The sequence below is a fragment of the Aulonocara sp. 'chitande type north' Nkhata Bay genome, linkage group LG14 (assembly GCF_057382095.1).
Source record: "Aulonocara sp. 'chitande type north' Nkhata Bay isolate Kocher_YH1m ecotype deep benthic linkage group LG14, A_spYH_male_GT1.1, whole genome shotgun sequence".
Taxonomy (NCBI): domain Eukaryota; kingdom Metazoa; phylum Chordata; class Actinopteri; order Cichliformes; family Cichlidae; genus Aulonocara; species Aulonocara sp. 'chitande type north' Nkhata Bay.
Window position 1 is genome coordinate 34,059,184 of NC_141357.1, and position 19,878 is coordinate 34,079,061.

Genomic DNA, 19,878 nt, shown 5'->3' on the forward strand with positions numbered 1-19,878 from the left:
TCATCTAACTTACATTTGACGGACAGCTTAGTGCCATGAGACTGTATGACGGTCTCCTTGGTAACAGGGTTCACTGCACCACATTTATACATGCCCTGGTGCTGGGCTGAAACAGAGATAATCTGGAGGTTGCCAGATGGAAGTATTAAATAGTCATCTGAAAAGAGAAGGAAAGGATTAAAGTAATAGGAAGGCCTCCACAGTATACAGCCAGCATGCATCACACCACAAGCAGATGAACAAAAGGGGACAAATGCATGGATTCCTTCATAAATTTTCAAAATGAATGACCAAATGGAAGTGTCTGTTTTGAGGAAATCATATTCACAGATGGCTTCACCAAACTTTACTTAACTCCCTCAAAGTAGTCTTCACTTCTTATCAGAGTCTCTACACTGGAACAAATTATTTTTAAAATCAATAAAAACAAAGCAATAAAAATGAAATATAGAAAATCAAATGTTTATTTATTAAAACAAGAATACTATAGAAGGAATATGTACCAATCAAGGAAAATTCATTTGACCAGATTCCATTAAATCTAAAACTCTGCCTTGCACTTATATCACAAAATCACATGGAAAATTTACATGTAATGAAAAATTTTCATAAAGCTCAAAAATACTCAAAAGGCCTCATAAATGAGAGCCACCTTTATCTCCCTTTGATAAGTGATAGTATATATAAATAATATTTAGCGTAGTGCAGTGTTGCACTTTTTAAATATTCTACAGTCTATTTAGAGCTCATGAATAAATAAAGAAAACTGACATAAGTGGTATTTTTACAATTGAACACTTTTTGACTTTTTCAGAGAACAGCATATACAGTTAGAAAAACTACACATTTATCTGAGTTTCAAACATACCTTTTGAAGCTTCCACCCAGCCCCCCTGTATCCTCAGTCTAGGAATAGCTGGAGGAATGCTACGTGGTAGAGGACACTCTATAAGAGCAGTGCTCCCTTCCTGCACTGATAATGACCGCCGTTGGCCATCTTCGTATTTTGATATTTCTGCATGGATAGAAATAAACACAATTGCCTTAGTTCAACTTTCCTTGAGTCCAGAATATCAGACATTTAATATCTTCTGAGCATCTGCACAGTCAGTGACAAAGATGATCAGCACTACTTGAGCTGAGCTGTTTGTGTTGGACCACTTGGCTTGTTTATTGTTGCAGTGAGTGATTCGACTCATGCCTGATACAGTTCCAAAGCAAGGTCAGCCTCTTAGCATACTGTCCAAGAGCAAGAAGCATCCCAGCAGGAACATGCTGCACACAGGAAAGCCCAAAGCTCATTAAGGATACCGGTCAAGAGGCATCTGGAACGATGCCCGAGTAAAAGCTCCTACTGCTTCCTTCCCCTCCGCCACTCAGCAGCAGGCAGCTGAGGATAGGCATTCTTTCTAAGTGTTCAGCAATCACGAAATAGCCTTCCTTTTCTCAAGGCCATTTCCTCTCTTTCTTCATCACTGCGCTTTGAAGTGAGCGGGAGCATGCACAGGACTCTAATTCTCTGCATCCGTACCTGCTATGGCAACACGCGCGTAGCGGCTGGCGATGGCGGGCCCGTGGTCTAAGCGTGCCACACACTGATAGACACCAGCATGACTGGGCATAAGGGAGGAGATTGTGAGGGAGCCACTGCCAAGCTCCACACCAGGCAGAGTGTCCCGGTCCAGGGGAAGGCCTCGGAAGCGCCAGGAGACCACCGCTGATGGAGGACTTACAGAGCACTGCAGATGGACAACAGAGCCTTGACTCTGAACCAAGGAGGCGGGCTCAGAGTGGAAAGATGGATATTGAGCTGATGAGAAGACGAGAGCAGAGAAAAACAGGTTCAGACATGTGAATTAATAAACGGCAGGCTTGCTCAAATTATAAATCAAATTATAACTGTCGCATTGTTGTTAAAGCTGTTTTAATAAACTTACACAATAGAGACTGACTGACAAATTACTGTGCAGTATTTGCCAATACATTTCTTAAAGTAAAAGGCAGAAAGATGCTTGCGATAATTTAGAAAGAGTATAATCCAACAGCCTGTCAACAATTTCCCTTTTTTCAACAGAACTGCTTTTACACCAATAATTTCCAGTATTAATTTGTTTTTTGCTAGGGAAGACCAAAATGTGTAATTAAAAGGTCCAAAATATTTACTTTGAGTTGCACAAGTTAATTTATGGCCAATCAGGAGCTGAATCAGGAACACGCCTCTAAATCATCCACCTGACACTGAAAATATTTGCCTTTATTATTAACTATCTGTGTGTCCTCATTTGTGGACAGCATCCACTGTGTTTGTCAGCTTTGAAGCTGATCTTCTTCCATTTAAAAAAAATTATTCTTTGCTAATAAAAGTAAATAGAGCTGTACAACAACTTACATGAGCAGGTGATCAGCAAAGACTGGCTGAGACACAGCACAGTGGACAGGAGGACCCTTAGGCCACTGTCCATGGTGCACTTTGACCCCTGCCAGAGGCCGTGTTGTCCAGTAAGTACGTCCACGTCTGTTCAGCAAACCTGCAACACACAGATGAGTAGAAAAACATATCAGGCCGCAGCTCTGCAGAGAAACATGGCGTCATGTACGCGAGCGCAAGAGACGACATGTAAACAAACAGCAAAGCAAGGAAGAGGAAACCAGAGGTGGGGGAAAAAAATCAATTAAGTTCCCGTTGAATCCTGAACGACAATCCCTCTAATCTTCACGACACATCCTCTTTACACACTCCTTGATCTACACCTCCCACCCTCTCTTCTGACCCCTCTTCTCACCCACTTCAGTGTCTGTGTGGAGGCTGGAATGTCCAGCCTCTCTGCTTCCTTCTCTTCCCACAAGACCGCTGAGATCTCCTGATAATGGAGTATCTGTGGAGAGACCGTCGCCTCACTCTTAATATCACTCTCTTGTCACACTGTGTTGCTTCCTCATAGGTTCAATGTAGCCTGAAGTGCAGGCCAGACACACACGGTAAGACAAGAGAAGAGCCAAAGAGAGAGACAGAAAAGAAGTGGAGGGCACGTAATTAGGAGCATTCCTCTATCCTTTTCAACCAGACCCCCCTCCGAATGCAACGCCTCCTCCTTTTTCTAAGAGTAATCCGGGCAAGCTTTGATCCCAGGTTCCTGGTTGCTAACCAGGGTTTGAGCCTGAGGCTGGCGGGACAATGGTTGTCCAGCTGTGATATTCACACTGGTGCTTCGTGGCTCGCAGACATTAGCGGAAGGGCCAACCGAGGCTGAAGGGTGGGTCAAATTAAAAGCATGATGCCTGGGTGGGAGCGGCGAGGCTCAACAGGTTTCTAACCCTCATTCTCTAACTAAAACATTGTTTCGTCCGCCCGACAATCAAGCAGGTCAATTTGGTTAGCCTCCTCTCGAGGGTGCAGTAGGGCTTGAAAAAGACCTGTTGGCGTGGGGCTACAATGAATATTTATTTCTGTCGTCAATTAATCTGCTAATTACTTTGCCAAAAAATAAACACAAGGATGTGAAGTGCTTACATGTAATTACAGTAATGCTGTGTGTATTAGGAGCACAATTAGTAATGTGCAAACTGTAATTAATGTCTCAAGCTTATACTGTAAAGGTTCAGAGCCTCCCACAATGAGACAGGCCTATTGTACCAAACTAAAACCAATGAAGCTTTCTTTGTAAGAAGATTAACTAATACAATTTTACCTTGTCATGTTAAACACCCAATAGCAACTCTGAAAGTTATTGCCATGAAGAGCAGTGTAGTTGGGATGAAAGTGAAGGTCAAGTCTGATGATAGGTGTGGTCTAACCCACGAGTAAATAGCGCTGGAGTCCATCCCACTCTCACTTCACGCCCTCCTCAGACCTTCTTTAAATTTTCATCTACTGTATTTGGTGTATAGTATATAAATATGATTAACTGGGGTGAAAACATTTTCTATGAAGGGTTCAGTCAAAACAGCAGTCTCTGAATTTGGTTACTGTCATGGATAGTGTGGCCTTTCGAGACAACTACACAAGGGGGTGTGAATGTTTTGCTTTTTTACATATAATTTGCTCATTTAAAGACATCAAGAGAGTGACTACTTTAATGGACAGAACAACACAAGGTACTCTAGCAGGCAGGCCAAACTTCCACTAAATCGACCCACTGAACTGGACCTCTCCATCAAGTTTGTGACATCGACAAGTTGTATTATACAACCAAGCAGGTAAAGTGGTCCTTTTGAAGCTTCAAAATGCAGCATTTAAGACCAATAGGTGACACCCCTGCACCTCTGTCTATATTTTATATGCAATCTAGTGGGGCTCGATATAATCAGAAGATGCTTTCTAGCTTTATGGTGGTGAAAGGTTCATAAATTCTTATAAAAGCCACAAATGGCAAGTCAAATGATTTATTGTGCCAACGCTATGTATATGCATTGCTAATTAGTTAACACTGTGCATTTTTTAAGGTCATTCTGAATGCTGGGGCTTTTGCTGCCTTCACTTGATGTATTCATACCCACTCTCTTCATCTTGCTCTCTCTCATTCTCTCAGAGGGCATACTGAGAGGAGAAGGATAGAAGAGGCAGGAAATAATAAACTCTTCCAGCTCTAGGCTCACGCCCCTGATCACCCAGAGGTCAAAGGTTATGGAGGAGTAGCAAAAGAGCGAGAGGATGAACCAGCGGGTGTCTGGTGGCTCTGGGACAGCTCCCAGAGGTTACCTCCAGCTGTCTCCGTTTCAATTACACACACTGACACACACACAACTAAATATTTAAAGCAAAACAAGAATAAAGTGCTTAAGAATTAATATTTAAAAATGAATTCTTTGTGAACCCTCTAGCCTGTAAGCTAGTTTACAACTGCCGAGTTTCAGGAACATGCCATGATGCATATGGTGTATTCTTTGCATTTTAGGCTCCATATTAACTGTGTCCATGCTACTTCACACAGATCAAACTTACATCTTTGCAGGCTGGCGTTTCTCCAGCCCACAAGTTGCAACAGGCCCTGCACACTACCCCCATGTCATCAGTGGAAACTATCTTTCTCTCTCTGCCGGAATAATGATATATAATTACAATAATAACAACAGTGCTAAAACAATGAACAACCAAGCATGGGCACACTGGCACACAGTACGGTGAGAAACCGGAGCTTTTTTCCCTCTGGCTACCTTTCCTTCGCTCTCTTATTTTAACCTGTTCAGTCCTCCCATCAGGAGGGCCAGTTGGGCACTAAAGTTCTGAATGGATGCCCTTGTGTAAACACACACACAGCTGCCTATCTGCCCTATTGATCTGGCACAACGAGGAAACACAAGGGCATCATTCCTGTTTCTTATCTTTTTGGCTTTCCCCTGACATCCGCCACCATGAAGCCTCCTCAGTGGAGACAGACACTGTGAGGATATCTCTTATCTTTCATCAGAGACTAGTCCTAATGCTGGCAACACTGGCTGCATGGAAAGGCAAGTCCAATTTCCTATTTCCAGACACCCAGACAAAAGTTGGAGTGGTCCTTTTACAAAGGGGAAGTCCCTGTCAACTGGAGCCGGATCAGCCTGAGACTCTTTTTTTCTTTTCCAGTGTTAATGGTGGAGTGTTGATCTCACTCCTCCACATTTTACCACCTAAAAGGAAAATATGTGGTATTCCCGTTTTCTTTCTCTCCTTCCCGAAAATCTGATCTTATGATACTGTCTGTTTTTGCACTCACGGTGTGGATGCATGGCCCTTCTCAAGGCAGGATCGAGCAGCTATAAATCGAAGTGACATCCTGCATAAAAATCAACTGTGCACCGTTGAAAGATGATACACCGAAAAAGAGTTTATTAAAATAAAAAATTAGGTGGATGTGTCAGCGAGTTCAAGTGGAAACGTTCCTATTTTTTTGGGTGTGGGGGGTTGACCCATGTGTGTTTGGCAAATCTTTGACTGACACTTGGCTTAACGGTGCAACTGCAAGAAAAACATCAATCTCCTGAGACTTTGTAACTCTGTTTTCTGTGTTGTTTTTTTACTTCATCTGTCATACTCCCTTCCGGACAACTCCACAGTACAGATATATGATTGAGAGGCACCACCTTTATTTTTCTATCAAGGGAGACATTCAAACAGAGGAATAAAACCATCTACCCCCTCACAGGACAAGCAGGATCCCTGGTGATGACACAGGAGAAAATAAACACACTGACAGGCTGCCCTCAGGGAAAAGAAAGGGATTTGAGTTCTAGGGCGATTAGCACCTGCACCTCTTTTTTGGCCCCCTCTCTGCAGGAACTACTTAAAGCCCCATCTGCCCCCATGTGGGACTGGCCCATATCCCTGTCATATTGGGTAAACAGGGACAAAAGCAATGCAGCGAAGCATCAAAGACCTGGAGGGCAGAGGAAGAACAGGTCACAACTGGTGCTGCTGACTGAGACAGGGGCCTGGCTTCTCTGCTTCACAGAGAAACACAGACACCATGATGCAGCCCTCCAACATTAATGCACTAATTTTATATCATGTTTTTATCATAAATGACTAATAATGAATAGTAGAAGAGCACAAATTCATTAAATCAAAAGGTTTAGTTTAAGAAAGAGCAAACTGTTACAGGTGACCAGAACCAATTGAAGCTTAGAGATAAAGATGTCAAGGGTAAATGATCAGTGGGGTGTAAGAGAAAGGGCAAGTCTTTTCTGGTATGATGGTCTAATCTGACCTGTGTGCCGAAGCGGATTCACATGCTATACCCCAAACCTGTCTGCACTCGCCCCACATCTCACTGACAGAGGATCTGCAGCACACACATTCCTCAGTTCCACAAAGAGAGAGCATGACAGACACACAGAAAAAGACAGAGAAAGACACACACACACACACACACACACACACACACACATACACACAAGAGATGGGAGATAAATTCTGAATGATGAGAGGCAATGGGGTAAAAAAGCTATAACAGAAAAATAAAAAGAAAGGCTCCCTGGAAGAGAAGTAAAAGGAGATGTGTAGGATTTAAAAAGGTGAAACATTCAATAGGAGGTGAAAAGTGGCCAAGCCCAAACTTCTTTCTCCTCCTTTATTTGGCTCGGAGATAGAAGCGTACAGATAAAGACATCCAAAACTGCCAAAACTGACTGATGATTCAGCCGAGCTACATTCAGCTCAGCCCAGAAACTTTGGAAGACCCGACTCATAGAACAGACTCTAAGGGACCATTATGGGCTTCTTGTATTGGTCTGGGTGAGTCCACCGAGGCAGCCCGGGGCCACCGAGAAAAACTAATGAGTGGAAACACTGGGCCTCTGGTATGGCCTTACTCTGTCTGATTGAAGACTGAGATCTTATTAAAAGTGGGACTGTCTTAGACAGAAGGGGGTGAGCTAAAGTAAGGGAGAAAAAGACAGACATGATTTGGAATGAACTGAGGGAATTAGGGAAAGAAAGGGAGGGTCCTTTTTGTTTTACAATGAGAAGGAGGTTTTAGTCTATCCATGAGACAAATCGACTGCACTTGTCTGAGCCTGAGAAAGTTAATGAAGGTGTCTCAATAAAAGATTTAAACAGAGTTTTCTACAGCAGACATCTTCAAGGACAGGCTACTTTTGAGACACTTGTTTCTCTCATGTCTGTGTGCAGCTGACAGACAACCATCAGTCCGGGAGGCGCAGGGTGATGACGAGGCCAAGCGGGTCCCAGAGCATCTTGACGCCAAGGTCCTGACTACAGTGCTGTTGTACGGGACAGAAGAGCAATGAAAGGAGAGGCCCCTGGGGATCAGACAGTCACATCCCACAAAGCCCTGTTTACCAAGGACACACACCCCGTTCCCCCACCTCCTCCCAACAACGCCTCCGTTCACCAGAGTCCGACCCTCCCAAAGTGCCAGGGCCGGGACCTGGGAGACAGTGCTAATTCTACCCTCAGGCTTGTTGGCCAAGGAAACAAACAGAGAGCTGAGAGTGGATAGAAAGAGGGAGGGGGTAAAAAGATTGAGACAGAAGGGATAGAGACTGAATGGTACAGTATGTAAGACCCATCTTAATTGGCGATTGTTCTGCAATGTCTTGTTTTTCCTGGGAATCTGTGCGGGGGAGGGACAGGAAAGTAGGGAGGTATGGTTGTTTCCCAAGGTCCTGAACAGCAGGATTAACCACAGGGGCGAAACTCAATAGCAGCCTCGGACATTGGAAACAGATCCCTGGGTATCGCCACCATACAAGGCCACCTCGAGACCTTTTGCAAAGCGCATGTAACTAACAACCCTACCCCATTATCTAAGCTCTCTGGGCCCTTCCAACTGATTTCACAGGCCTTTCAGCCCACAGGGGAACGTCTGCTCAGACGAAAAGGTAATTCTGATGGAAAGAAGGAATGCAGAAGAAGGCCTTCTTGCCCGCAGGGTGCGTTATAACACTGATCTCCAGCATGTGCCAAGACGTTGATTCATCATGGCAAGTGCGAGGGGAGCTGGGAGCTTGTGCAGCCGTGGCACCGGGGGCAGGAGGCCACAGATTTACATTCCCCACTATCAGTCCTGATTAGAGAGATGATGGGAAAACATGCTGATGCAGGGGAGGAGAAAAATGATCAAGTTTGCCAAAAGACTTGAAAATGTCCAGCTCTGCTGTGGGAGTCAAGATGCTATCTGTGTTTTAAATGCTGTTGTGTGGGCTATAAACCATGGGCATACAGCGATCCAGCTGCCCCCACCCTTTCTCCACTAAGCGCAGTCTCCCGTCCCTCCCCAGCTCTCCTGGATTCCATCACTGCCCGTGTCTCTACAGCAACAAGCAGCAAAGACGCAGACAAACAATTCCTGTTCAGTCTCCTCCTGATAGGTCCCTGGCTGCCAACCAAAAGCACTTTCAGACTGAAACATACATTAAATAATGTAATTTCAAACATGTGCAACGAAAACAAAATGACAAGGTGTCCAAATAGATACTAACAAGAAACTCAGTTTCACAAAGTCAGGATTTAAAACCGGCCAGAAATAAAACTGAACTGGGCTGCCTCAGCAGCTCTTCTTCATTTGTCACTCGAGAGGCGTGAGAAAGAAAGTGCACACAGACATTTTCATTTTTTCATAATGATAAATGCACTTTGTAAGTATAACAGAGTAATGGCAACATATTCATGCTGGAGAGGAGTGTGTGTGTGTGTGGACGGGGTGAGGAAAGCCTCATCTGCTAAAAACTCCCCAGCCACCGGCACAACAAAAACAAAGACATGCAAAAAGGTTAAAATATAATTAGTCTTCTTCACAGATTCCACAAATCTCTTGCAAAAACCCAAACAAACCAACCCAACCCCCCCTTACACGTACAAGCTCGAAGACCCAAAGATAAATATACAGTCCCAAACAGAGTGTGTAAATGCTTTATTTAGTTTGTCTAAATGTTTATCCGTCTCTCCTTGTAACGCTCCTCTTTTGCTGCGCAGCCATCAAATGATCGCAAAACAAACTCGGTGGCGATACATCAACACTCACATCATCCGAGTTTCCACTTCTGGCTCCTGGTCAAACTGTAAAAAGCTCTCCGAAATGTTTAGGGTCCCCGCTGCTTACTGCTGCAGCACTGGAGGTGAGAAAAGCTTTTGGGAGATGATGTAGTGCTGCAGCGGCGCCAACAGAAACGCAACCTCAATGACAACACCAAAACACAGCGGAAATAGAAAAACTGTGGCTTACGGCAACTCTGTTTTTTCTTGTCTGGGTTCGTGTGTTTGCTACTGTGTGAAAGCGCCGCGAAACGGTGACAGTGATTTACTTTACTTTGTTAAAGTCAGTCAAAACAGAGTTTTATCTATCCATCTCAAGGCAGAACTATACTCCGCAGGATGCAGAATGTCTGCACCCATCTTAAAATATTCTCCGAACAATGTAAAAGGCTGGACCAACCCTATGTTTTATCCCTCTGACTTACATTCCTCCACTCACTTTGAATATCTTTTATAAATAGGGGGTTCCAATGTTCCCTAAAGGCTCACATCTCAGAGTAGGGAAGGCCCAAAATGGCACCCACAACCACAAGCCCAGAGGCAGGCAGCAGCAGTACCCACACTGCCTCACACTCTGATCTGGGAGGAAAACAGCCCTTCAAACAAGAAGCCTGTTTGTCAGCTGCAGGGGAGTGCCAGCCGCTAGTTTTGCCTTAATATAGTCTTGCTGATCTTTGTGCTGGCTTTTCAGCAGCACACACATTCTGGTTTGCAGAAAACCCATGTCAGATGTGACTTATTGGTTCAACATTTGAAATAGAAAGCTGCGGTCGCTCCGCAGATTCAAGCAGAAAAGGCTAACTCTTGGAGCCTGCGACGAGGTGACGGACTAATGCAGGCGTATTTAGTGGGGTCGCTAACAGGAAGGGGAAAAGAAATTAATCTTGCAAACAGGAAGACGCTGAGGATGCAGAAAGAAAAGGGGAAAAAAAATATTCTGAAATACTCTGCAGGAGGAGTCCAGTTCATAAGTTCACTCCCTGAAATCTTCTCTGGGGCTGATTAACAACACAGGACGATGGCTTTCATCGGGTATCTGCACGCGCAAATGCCACGTTAGGCCTTCCCGGGGAAAATTTTGTTCTCTGTCGTGCATGTGGTGCTCTGCATCATGCTAAAGACACATGTACTGTAGCTGCACAAGCCAAGAGGCACTCCCTCAGATGATTATGAGCCCATAAATAAAGGCATCTAGAGAAAGCGACGTACTTCAAACCATGGCTCGAGATCATTAAAGTATTCTAGTCCATTTTCATCTTTTGTTCTATCCATATAACCCCCACATCCCCAAGCTATGGATCAAAGTTAACCCAACTATATTTTCCTGTGGTAAAAAGTGCATCCCACTGTGTCGCACAACCTGCCCTTGGGGTATTCTCAGAATCTACGCGGCCGCCTGGACGCTGCGTTTGTGCTTTAAAGCGCTACGTGTGTGGTATTGGCTTACATTCCCTTATCATATTGAAAGCATGGACACATATATATTTAGCTAAGGCCTGTATTTCCATTACATTAACAGTATGCAAACATTTTTCAGAGAACAAGCAGACCTCTTCACCCTGCCTATCTCCTCATTCTGCTGCATTTCAGTGGCTGGCTGGAACATCTGTTTCTGCTGCTCCAAAAACTGTTTGTTTGTCTTAACAATTATGCCCTGATGTTTCTCATTTTATTTCTCAAATCTCCTGAAAGTCGTTATCCAGTTTCAGGTCCTTCAAGGTTCTGAATTTTTAGAAACTCAATATGGTGATCTGTTGAGAGCTGGTGTATACGTTGAGTTACAGTCAGCTCACCTTTGACATTTCGGAAGAGTCGTACCAGAGGAAGCACGCAGCTCATCTGTAACCTACAGGAGAAACAAGTTTGCGTAGTACGGCGAGTCTGTGCTGCTGTGTTTGGATCATCTGTCAGAGTCGGGGGAATAGAAGAAATAGGGAGGGGTGGGGGAGGTGGGGGTCCCGCAGAGAGAAATGTGTGTAGCATAGTTAAAATAATGACAGTGTGAGCTCATAGGAGATAAGAAGCGCTACTTATGTCTGCTTCACATAAACACAAGCGACACCTTACAGCTACCTCAATTCCAACCCAGTTCCGCTCACAGCCAGCCCACAGAATATATTTACAGAGGGAAACTGAAGTTGGAAAGTAAAGCCTTTTTTGTTAGCACCGCAGCTGCAGGGCGCTCTCACCAACCCAGCAGTCACAAGAGCTCAAACTCTTACTCTGACCTGCCCATCTTTCCCAGCGACCCCCTGCCCATGGCTGCTGGGTGTTGTCAATCAGCACCCCCCATGGCTCCTTGAACATGGGGGCTCTTTGGCATGCTGCCCACAACTCCCCTCTGTCCATCTAATGGGGCCTGAGGTCTGACTCTACCCTTGACGAATGGGAGCTGAAGCTCTCAGAGTAAAGGGCAGCAATAGAAAATGGTAAAAATGCTGCAGTATGACTCAATCCCTGAGCAATGAGAGTAAAAGGAGGGCTATATGTCAAGAGTTTAAAACAAGCCAGGTTTTGGTTTGGGAATAGTTACTTGTACGTTTTAACGTCAACCATAAAACAGTTTCATAAATTCTACATTATTATTACTAAGAAGCTGAAATGGATTAGTAATCAGAGATTTAGAAAATGAATGAGTCTTAATTCCAGCAGTCAAAATATTGTGAAGGAGATGAAAACTAACGTCACCGCTCCAAAAACTAAATTTTCTCCTGCTTTATGACTCTCATAACATTCTTCTCAGCCAAAGGTTGAATCCAATGGTGCAATAATACGACAGATCAGAGCGCGAAACCAAATAAACAAGCAAGCCACATTGTGATTTAGGTTTTAAACTCACTTCCATTCACTTTAGAGCCAGAACTGAGGTTTACTGACAGGCCTCAAATCTGTTCGGCTTAGAAAAGGGGAGAATGTGGGAGATGGCCAAAATATACTCGAGTCTCCCTCTTCCTCCACACTCACCTCAGACAAACCTTCATCTACAAATCTACAACTAAACTGCTTATTCACAATTAGTTTTAACAGCAGAATTACTTTAAAAATGGTGAGAAAATGATGAGAAGGGCCACTGGACTTTCCCAGAGTCTGAAGTAAGAGGAAAAAAAAGCATCTCAGGATATTAGATTTTTTTTTTTACATTTTCTTTAATGACTTTAATTGTCAGTCAACTTATTAATTAATCATATGAGTATTAAAAAATGTTTTATAATCTCAGGAACTGCAAGATTTCACTGTATATATGACTTTACTTTTTGGTTTAATCATTAACAAAACCACATTCAGCAGTCATTTGTCATTGCTGGTGTGCAAGTGGTTGTGAGAATATAGTACTGCATCAGAAAAATCAAGAGAGCCATTATAAGTGCCGGAGCTGGTATCATTACACGTGCTTATGTCCAAATTGCCCACTTAACATAGTTCTCCTACAGCAACATGTGTTTATCATTAACGAGCACCCTAATGGCTCAAAAATTATTCCAACTCGCTTAATGGCATCGTTGTGCTTTGTTCAGGTCTGTCTGATAAGCGCCGAGCCACTAATGGTTTATTAATTTCCCTAAATACATGCAGGGAAAACAAACACACACACACACACACACAAAAAGGGTCTGAGGCTCTGTCCTCCAATCCAGTCACATTCCCAATACAAAGCTACTATAGATAAACACAGTCAATTGTACTAAATACATTAAAGTCATTCTGGAAAGTTTAAAATCAGGAACTTGTACTATACCATACAGCAATATAGTTTGGACACAAAAGAGAGCCTCATATAGACGGTATTTAAAAAAAAAATAACAGAGCAAATAAAGACTGTAAACACATATTTCTGCTGCCATAAAACAAAGATACGTTTGGCAATTGAGCTTTCTGAATAAAGGAGTAGTCGGTCCAAGAGGACTGACTGAGTAGAAAGCAATGCAAGGATCATAGAGCCAATTAGGTTACAATGAGGGAAAGCGGCTGCAGAAAAAGTTACACCTTAGTTTTTTGTTTATTTATAAAAAGAAAAATTTCTTGGAACAGACTCAAACCTGAGGAAGGATTTCTCCTTCAAAATCAACGCCCTGAACACAAAGAGCAAATCTCGCTCTGCCCTTGTCAAAAGCTCACCCAATATTGGGAAGCACTGAAAGGATTTGAAAGCCATCGGAAGTGTCTTCTTGTCCCCCACCAACGTAACAATGCGTGAGCAACTGTTTGAACTTGAAAGTGTTTTATCTGAGTGCAGCCATGTGTGTCCCACTGACTCGATGTCATGCATTCGAGAGGGATTCAAGACTTTGTTCTTGATAACTTTTAAGTGTTCAGCTTTCTGAGAGTCACCCCTATGTAACAATAGTCGCTGTGAAGCTCTGATGATAAGGATGAACAGCAGACAGAGGAAGTTGAGGAATCTGGCATCAGCAGCCACCACGTTACCGTCACTTTTACTCTGCCGCTTTCCACGTTTCCACCCAGAGCAACAGTCTTAATCTCATATTATCACTTACAATATTTATGGTGCATACTACATTTTCATATGCACATTTAGCTGAAAGTTTTATAAATACAATGATTTAGAAAACTGGGTTACATCAGCATAGGACTGTGAAAACATAAATCTTTAAGTTCCTGAAGTGCATAGCCTGAATAAAATTAGTTCATGCCCACACTTGTACAACTAGTCTTGAGCTCAAAGCAGCGCCGTCTTTATTTCTACTTTTTTGTTTTGTTTTTTTTATTTGTAAGATTAGAAGAGTGAGAAGGAACATGAAACCGAGGAGAATTGAGCAACGTGAAGGCTGTTTCATGACCATATATTTGCACACCTGCATATTTTTTCTTCAGTATACTCAAAGATTTCTCTTTGTCTCTAATGTTCTTACTCTTTGTCAAAAGCATGCCCCTGGTTGAGTAAATAATGACACCTTCTGTCTGCCAGGCAGGTAAAGTCGCTTTTGCATGCTTTGCACAGTGATTTGTGCACTTGCCAAGTGTCTGAGCAATGGTAACATGGATTTACCAAACCAACGTTTATGACACCCTCTGGGGATTCATCTGAAACAATAAAGGCTCTCTGTTTTTGTAGGAAAAAAACACACTACTTCAAATATTAGTCCAAGCCACCATGTTTCTGCACAGTGGTAAATGTGGCAGCTCGAGCAGTTTTTCTGTGGATCTTCTCTATAATAAAAGTATGACTTGTTGACAGTCCATTTTCAGCTTTTACCAAGGTGAATCCAATGTGTCAGAGGAGTGACATGTTTGCCTTTTTTCTAAAAATGTTCTTTCATCTTTCAAAGAAGAAATGGAGCCTGCAGGCCATCTGATTTCAACTGTGGGATGTTAACTCGAGCGTAGCTGCCTTCAAGGAGCTGCCAGAACTGTTTACCAAACAAATATTTTGGATTTTCTTTTGCTTCAAATCAGAGGATACATAAAGGATAAAGAGAACTGCTGAATAGCAACGTTAATCTGAGTGCTTCTGTGCGTGTTCAAGCAAAATACAAACCATGGCTGTAGGCAAAAGAATTGCTTAAAGGAGTCTTATGAATTGATTTCAGCATTAGAATTTAAAAGAGATTATTTCAAGCTCTTTTAGGACCATAACATCATATTCTTATACTTCACGCAAAGCAATGCAGACTCAATACTCAGTGCCGCCAGTACAATTATGGGCAATAATTATTTAAAGTCATAGCAGACTTGGTTTATAGTGCGGGCCCTTAATTCATGGAAACGTACACACGCTCCGCTCGCCACAGTGCCACTCCGCGCCGCTGGTCTCTCCGCCACAATTCAAAGTTAAGAAAACGAGACAACATGGATCAAATCGGCACCGTGGAGCTCTCTGCCTATTTTATCCTAGCATCTCTTTTGTTTTTCCCTGAAAACTCGAGCTTTCCACATTGAATCCTACCCCAGGTCTTCTCCCAGCCAGCCAGCCGGTCAGGCAGCCAGCCCGGGACTCCCCTCTCTGCCTCCCCTCCGTGCCGTCTTACCTCTGTTGCAGGAGAGCAAAAGCTGCGAGACGTCCGGTGAATTAGCAGCAAAACGCATTCTTCTGTTGGCAAATCCGTACCGGGCCCTCCATTAGAAACGGGCTCAAAGTGCGAGACGGCTTGAGGAACATGAAAGCAGTCGGAGAGGTTGAAAAGGGGAGAGAGAGAGTTCAAACCCGTAAAAGCAGCGCAGGCGTCGGGGCCAAGGTGCGCCAAGTCCCCCCTGGTCGAAACTCGCGTTACGTCGGTGGTGGAGAGTTTTCTCTGGAGTCCGTTTCTCTCAGTAAAAGTCCCGACTTGGCGCTCTCTCTCTGCCTCTGTATGTCTGTCTTATTGTAACTTTCTGCAGTGCTCGGTCTCCGTCTCTACCGCTGCCTCTTCCACACACGCATCTTTGAAGTCAGTGTCGAATTGCTCCGCAAATCATGGCAGCGGCGAAGCTGGTCGTCAAACCAGGAATGTCCCAGCCCCGACGCTCAATACGACTCCTGGAAAAGGGGAGGGAGAGAAATAGCAGAGGGCTTGGGGGGTGTTGCCCTGTATAGACTGTGCATTAACAAGTTTTACAGTCTAACGAGAAAATAACTTCCTCCTTCCTCGTCTGCGCACACGCGTGGACAGCGTTATCAGGACGTTACCACAACATTCTCCCACTATTTAATACCACCTTAATGATGCACACTGATATCACCTTTTTACTGTAAACAATCAATGCTTCTCAAAAAAACTGATGGATTTTATGTCACTTATGAATCTCGAAAATTACAAAATGACAGCACAGATATTTTGAAATACTGGCCTGGTCTAAGTTGGCTAAAAGTTGGGCCCTTTTTTAATAAAGTGAAAAGCAGGGAGAGGATTCAATAGTCCACAATAAACTCTGATCTCCTGCAGCTTGGTAATTACTACAAGAAAACCTACTACACATGTAATGCTACTTACAATTCCAGAAACTCCAATATTCAGTTTGAATTATGCACAAAGAGGAGTCTGCGTCTGTGTTAGATGGTGAGGAGACACATTTATAGGTAAGAAGTATTTGTTTGGTATGTCAAAGTAAAATGAACAGCTACAGTGTAAAGCTATAACCACACATATTTAACATGCTTCTGCTTAATGCTCATTTAATTTCTGTCTGTCTGTCTTAATCTTGTGTTTCAGTCTCAGGGACTACTTTCATCAGATTTCTCTGCTCCTTGTAGACTAAACCAGCTCTCACTGGAACTATTGACTTGAGTCAAAGTTATTAGGGAGGGAGGGTGTTTGAACAGCTAATAGCTGTGGGTCATTCTTTGGCATCAGGCCTGTTGGTTGGATGGTCTGAATGTTGGTTGGCTGCTACAATTTCCTCATCACTAGGTGAGACGCCTTCTCAGCGAGGCAGGGGAGAGCGAGCTGTGAGTGTGAAACAGTCATCTGCTGTGCGTATGGGCATGAGTAAACAGCATAATCATCTTTGAGGTAGTAATTATGTGTTCCAGCGTTGGCTGGGCGGTGGAGGCAGCGACGGCGGGCCCACCCTGCTTTAGACAGCAGGTGCAGCTCACCATCTGACAGCTGACTCTAATGGAAGGTGTGAGCCAGTCCACCCAAGGCTGGGTCAACCCAGTCAGGGCTTTAGATGGCCACGGCCAAAGCCAACAAACCAGCAAATCTCTGACACAGCGAGCGAGGGAAAACAACATGGAGGAGGTGGTGAAGCTGTCTGATGAAGGACAGAGGCCACACCTCTGTTTTCGCTCAGAAGAGTTGGACAGTCCTAACCTTTATTTAAAAAACATTCCAACAGACTTTAAATTGCTTATTTTGGCATTACAAGGTCCTAATTTTGGTTAAGGAATTTTTTTGCCCAGCATAAGTCATTTTCACAAATTACCTTTAAAATCATGACAAATTTCTCCAGAAATTGCCTAAATCTGCCCTTTCACAGACGTAGCATACAACAAGACATTATCTGTGTCTGATACATTCTCACTTATTGGAAATGCTGGTAGATAGGCAAGGTGTTTTGCCCACATAGAGCATTCAGGATGTAGGATATGATGCACATCAGCACACATGTGCTCGCTGTAAAGTCTCAGCACAATTATCTGCTCCGTTCACAAGTCTGTGTAATATCTGGTCCAAGTGATCTCATGTGCAGCTCCTTCAGGCAATGTCTAGAAGATTTCAGGGGTGCAGTACATGTATGAAAGTGGCTTAAACGTAACCAGATCCTGATGACTACAGACTGCTACTCCTCTCCTCAGACCATCAGAACCTTTTTTAGCTGGATCACTTTTAAACGTTAAATAAATGCAATTGGCAGAAGAAGGGTTTATCACAAAAGCACATTAGGGTTTATTACAGCCAAAAGCTTGTTTCTTTATTTGCTTATATAGCGATTTGAAGTAGTTATACACAATTTATTAACCAATAATAACCATAATCTGTTGAACCTTATAAACCTTTATGAAGTCAATGTTATTAGCTAGAGCTATCCGCTTTTCTTTTCTTTTTTCCTCATCTTTTTTCCACAAATGATTAATTTTCCTTCAGGCAGGTATTCAGCTCACTAATGACAGCCTCTCTCTCTCAGGGTCAGCCACTGGTTGGAGATGGAGACAGAGACTCCTGATGTTGAGGGGGGGGAAACGGGGTGATTGGACACAGTCGCATGTGAAAGGCCAGAGAGCGGCTAGTCCACAGGGAGCACGGTCCACACACAAAGGGCCATGGAGGGCCTCGATGGGGGCGGGTGGGGCAACCAAGGAGGAGAGGCCACGCTGGGAACCAAAGCTGACAGCACAGACACTTCTCATGCACTGAGGGTTCGGCTGTCTCTGGCCCCCTGGGGGATACACTCACTTGTCTGTACGGAGCTGCCAGCTCCACGCTGTTGAGCTACAGCAGCTCCAGATAGCTGCTCACTGAGCGCAGAAGCAGCAGAAACATTAAGCACACAAAGCAGCTCTGACCTCTGGCCCACATTTAACTGATATGCGGCTTGTTTCCTGGCTCACATCAGCGTTTATTCCAAATACCAATAGATTACAACACATTTAGCCAATTTCCGATTACTTTTTAATGAGCATACAGCCACTGTAGTTTACACTTTATGCAATCAAGTTTCCCGAGCCTGACCGAGGTTGAAAAGGTAGGGAAATGGCACGTGACTGTCTTACAAAGGCTTTGAGCTCTAAAGTCCAGGCTGGGACTGTTTGGAGTTGGTACATTCAGCATGTTGTCCTTTGCTGTGAGGATAATAAGCTTCCAAGCACTGTCAACAGAGTGTTTATGACCTGCAAAGCAGCAGTGTGTTGTGTTGACTCTATCAGCAGGGGCCTGAGGGACGCCTGTCGCCCAGTGCTATTAAAAGGCACTTTCAGATAACAGAAGAAACATCCCCTGTTTGAGCCAGTCAGGGTTTATTGGTTGGTCAGTGGGACAAAATACCAAAGCCTAATTGCTAGGCCTCAGATCTGACACCACAATTTACATAATTTACTTTAAAACAGATGTTGTGAATTTAGAGTGCAACCCTATGAAAAGTCCTGTGTTGCTCTAAGTAGAAGACAGAAATGTTTGTCCTAAGCAGCGAGCATAAGGACATTTATTTTAAACTTTTTATGAGACAGGGAAAACTGTCCGGGTAAAGAAATATATACGAGAGTGAGAAAAATCACAATATTTTACAAGATAGACTCAATGGATTTCCCCTCAGAGAGCCATATATCTCATGTCTTTGACAGGTGTGTGCGATGAGCGTATATATGTGTACACTGCGTCTCTCAGAAGGTTTGGGTATGAGCTACAGTTGTGTGTGTGTGTTCGTGGATGTGTAAAAGACAAGGGTGAAAGAGAAATTTGAAAGCAGCCCTCTCCATCTGTTTTCTGCATCACTGTGGTGGGATCACATTATCCATCGTGGGCTCTCTGGGAATTTCATCAGTCTGTAACATCTCACTTATTCACACATCTCTCTGGGCTTTACCAAGTAGAGAAACCCAGAGTCCCCCCTGACACTGCGCTGATCCTGCACATCCTTTACGGCTTTCTCCCGTCTGATATCATGGCTCTGTGAGAAGCACACGGGACGTAAAAATGTCTGACTCCAGGTTGTAACGCTGTCCCTGTTTTGTCTAAGTTGTCCACAATCCATCAAATATATTCATCCACATAAATACGACTACTGCCAAACACAAATGGCAGAAACACAAAGGTTATTTTTATACTTAAATATGATATGACAGTAACAGAACATTTTGAATGAGCTGTCTACAAAGTGTTTACAAAGTCCCCATTTTCAGAGGCTCAAAAGTAATTGAGTAATTGTTGTTAAGGCTTCAAAGTAAACCCTTTGCAGTTAATAACTGCCTGAAGTCTGGAACCCATGAACATCACCAAATGCTGTGTTTCGTCCCTGAGATGCTCTGC

At 43.6% G+C, this 19,878-nt stretch overlaps 1 protein-coding gene across 2 annotated transcripts in view; it reads right to left on the reverse strand.

Moving 5' to 3' along the window:
* The window catches only part of cdon (cell adhesion associated, oncogene regulated), a 35,508-nt gene extending 19,498 nt beyond the window's left edge, over nt 1-16,010 (reverse strand). Inside the window, exons 1-5 of one of the 2 annotated variants that reach the window (XM_086262205.1) lie at nt 15,463-16,010; nt 2,390-2,528; nt 1,532-1,810; nt 869-1,015; nt 14-157 (exon numbers count right to left, since the gene is read on the reverse strand). In XM_086262205.1, coding sequence (XP_086118331.1) covers nt 14-157; nt 869-1,015; nt 1,532-1,810; nt 2,390-2,462 — 643 coding nt within the window. In that variant the 5' untranslated portion in view covers nt 2,463-2,528; nt 15,463-16,010. The remainder of the gene's footprint in view (nt 1-13; nt 158-868; nt 1,016-1,531; nt 1,811-2,389; nt 2,529-15,462) is intronic. The other variant, XM_086262206.1, reaches the window with a different exon arrangement.
* Nucleotides 16,011-19,878: the final 3,868 nt, after the last annotated feature.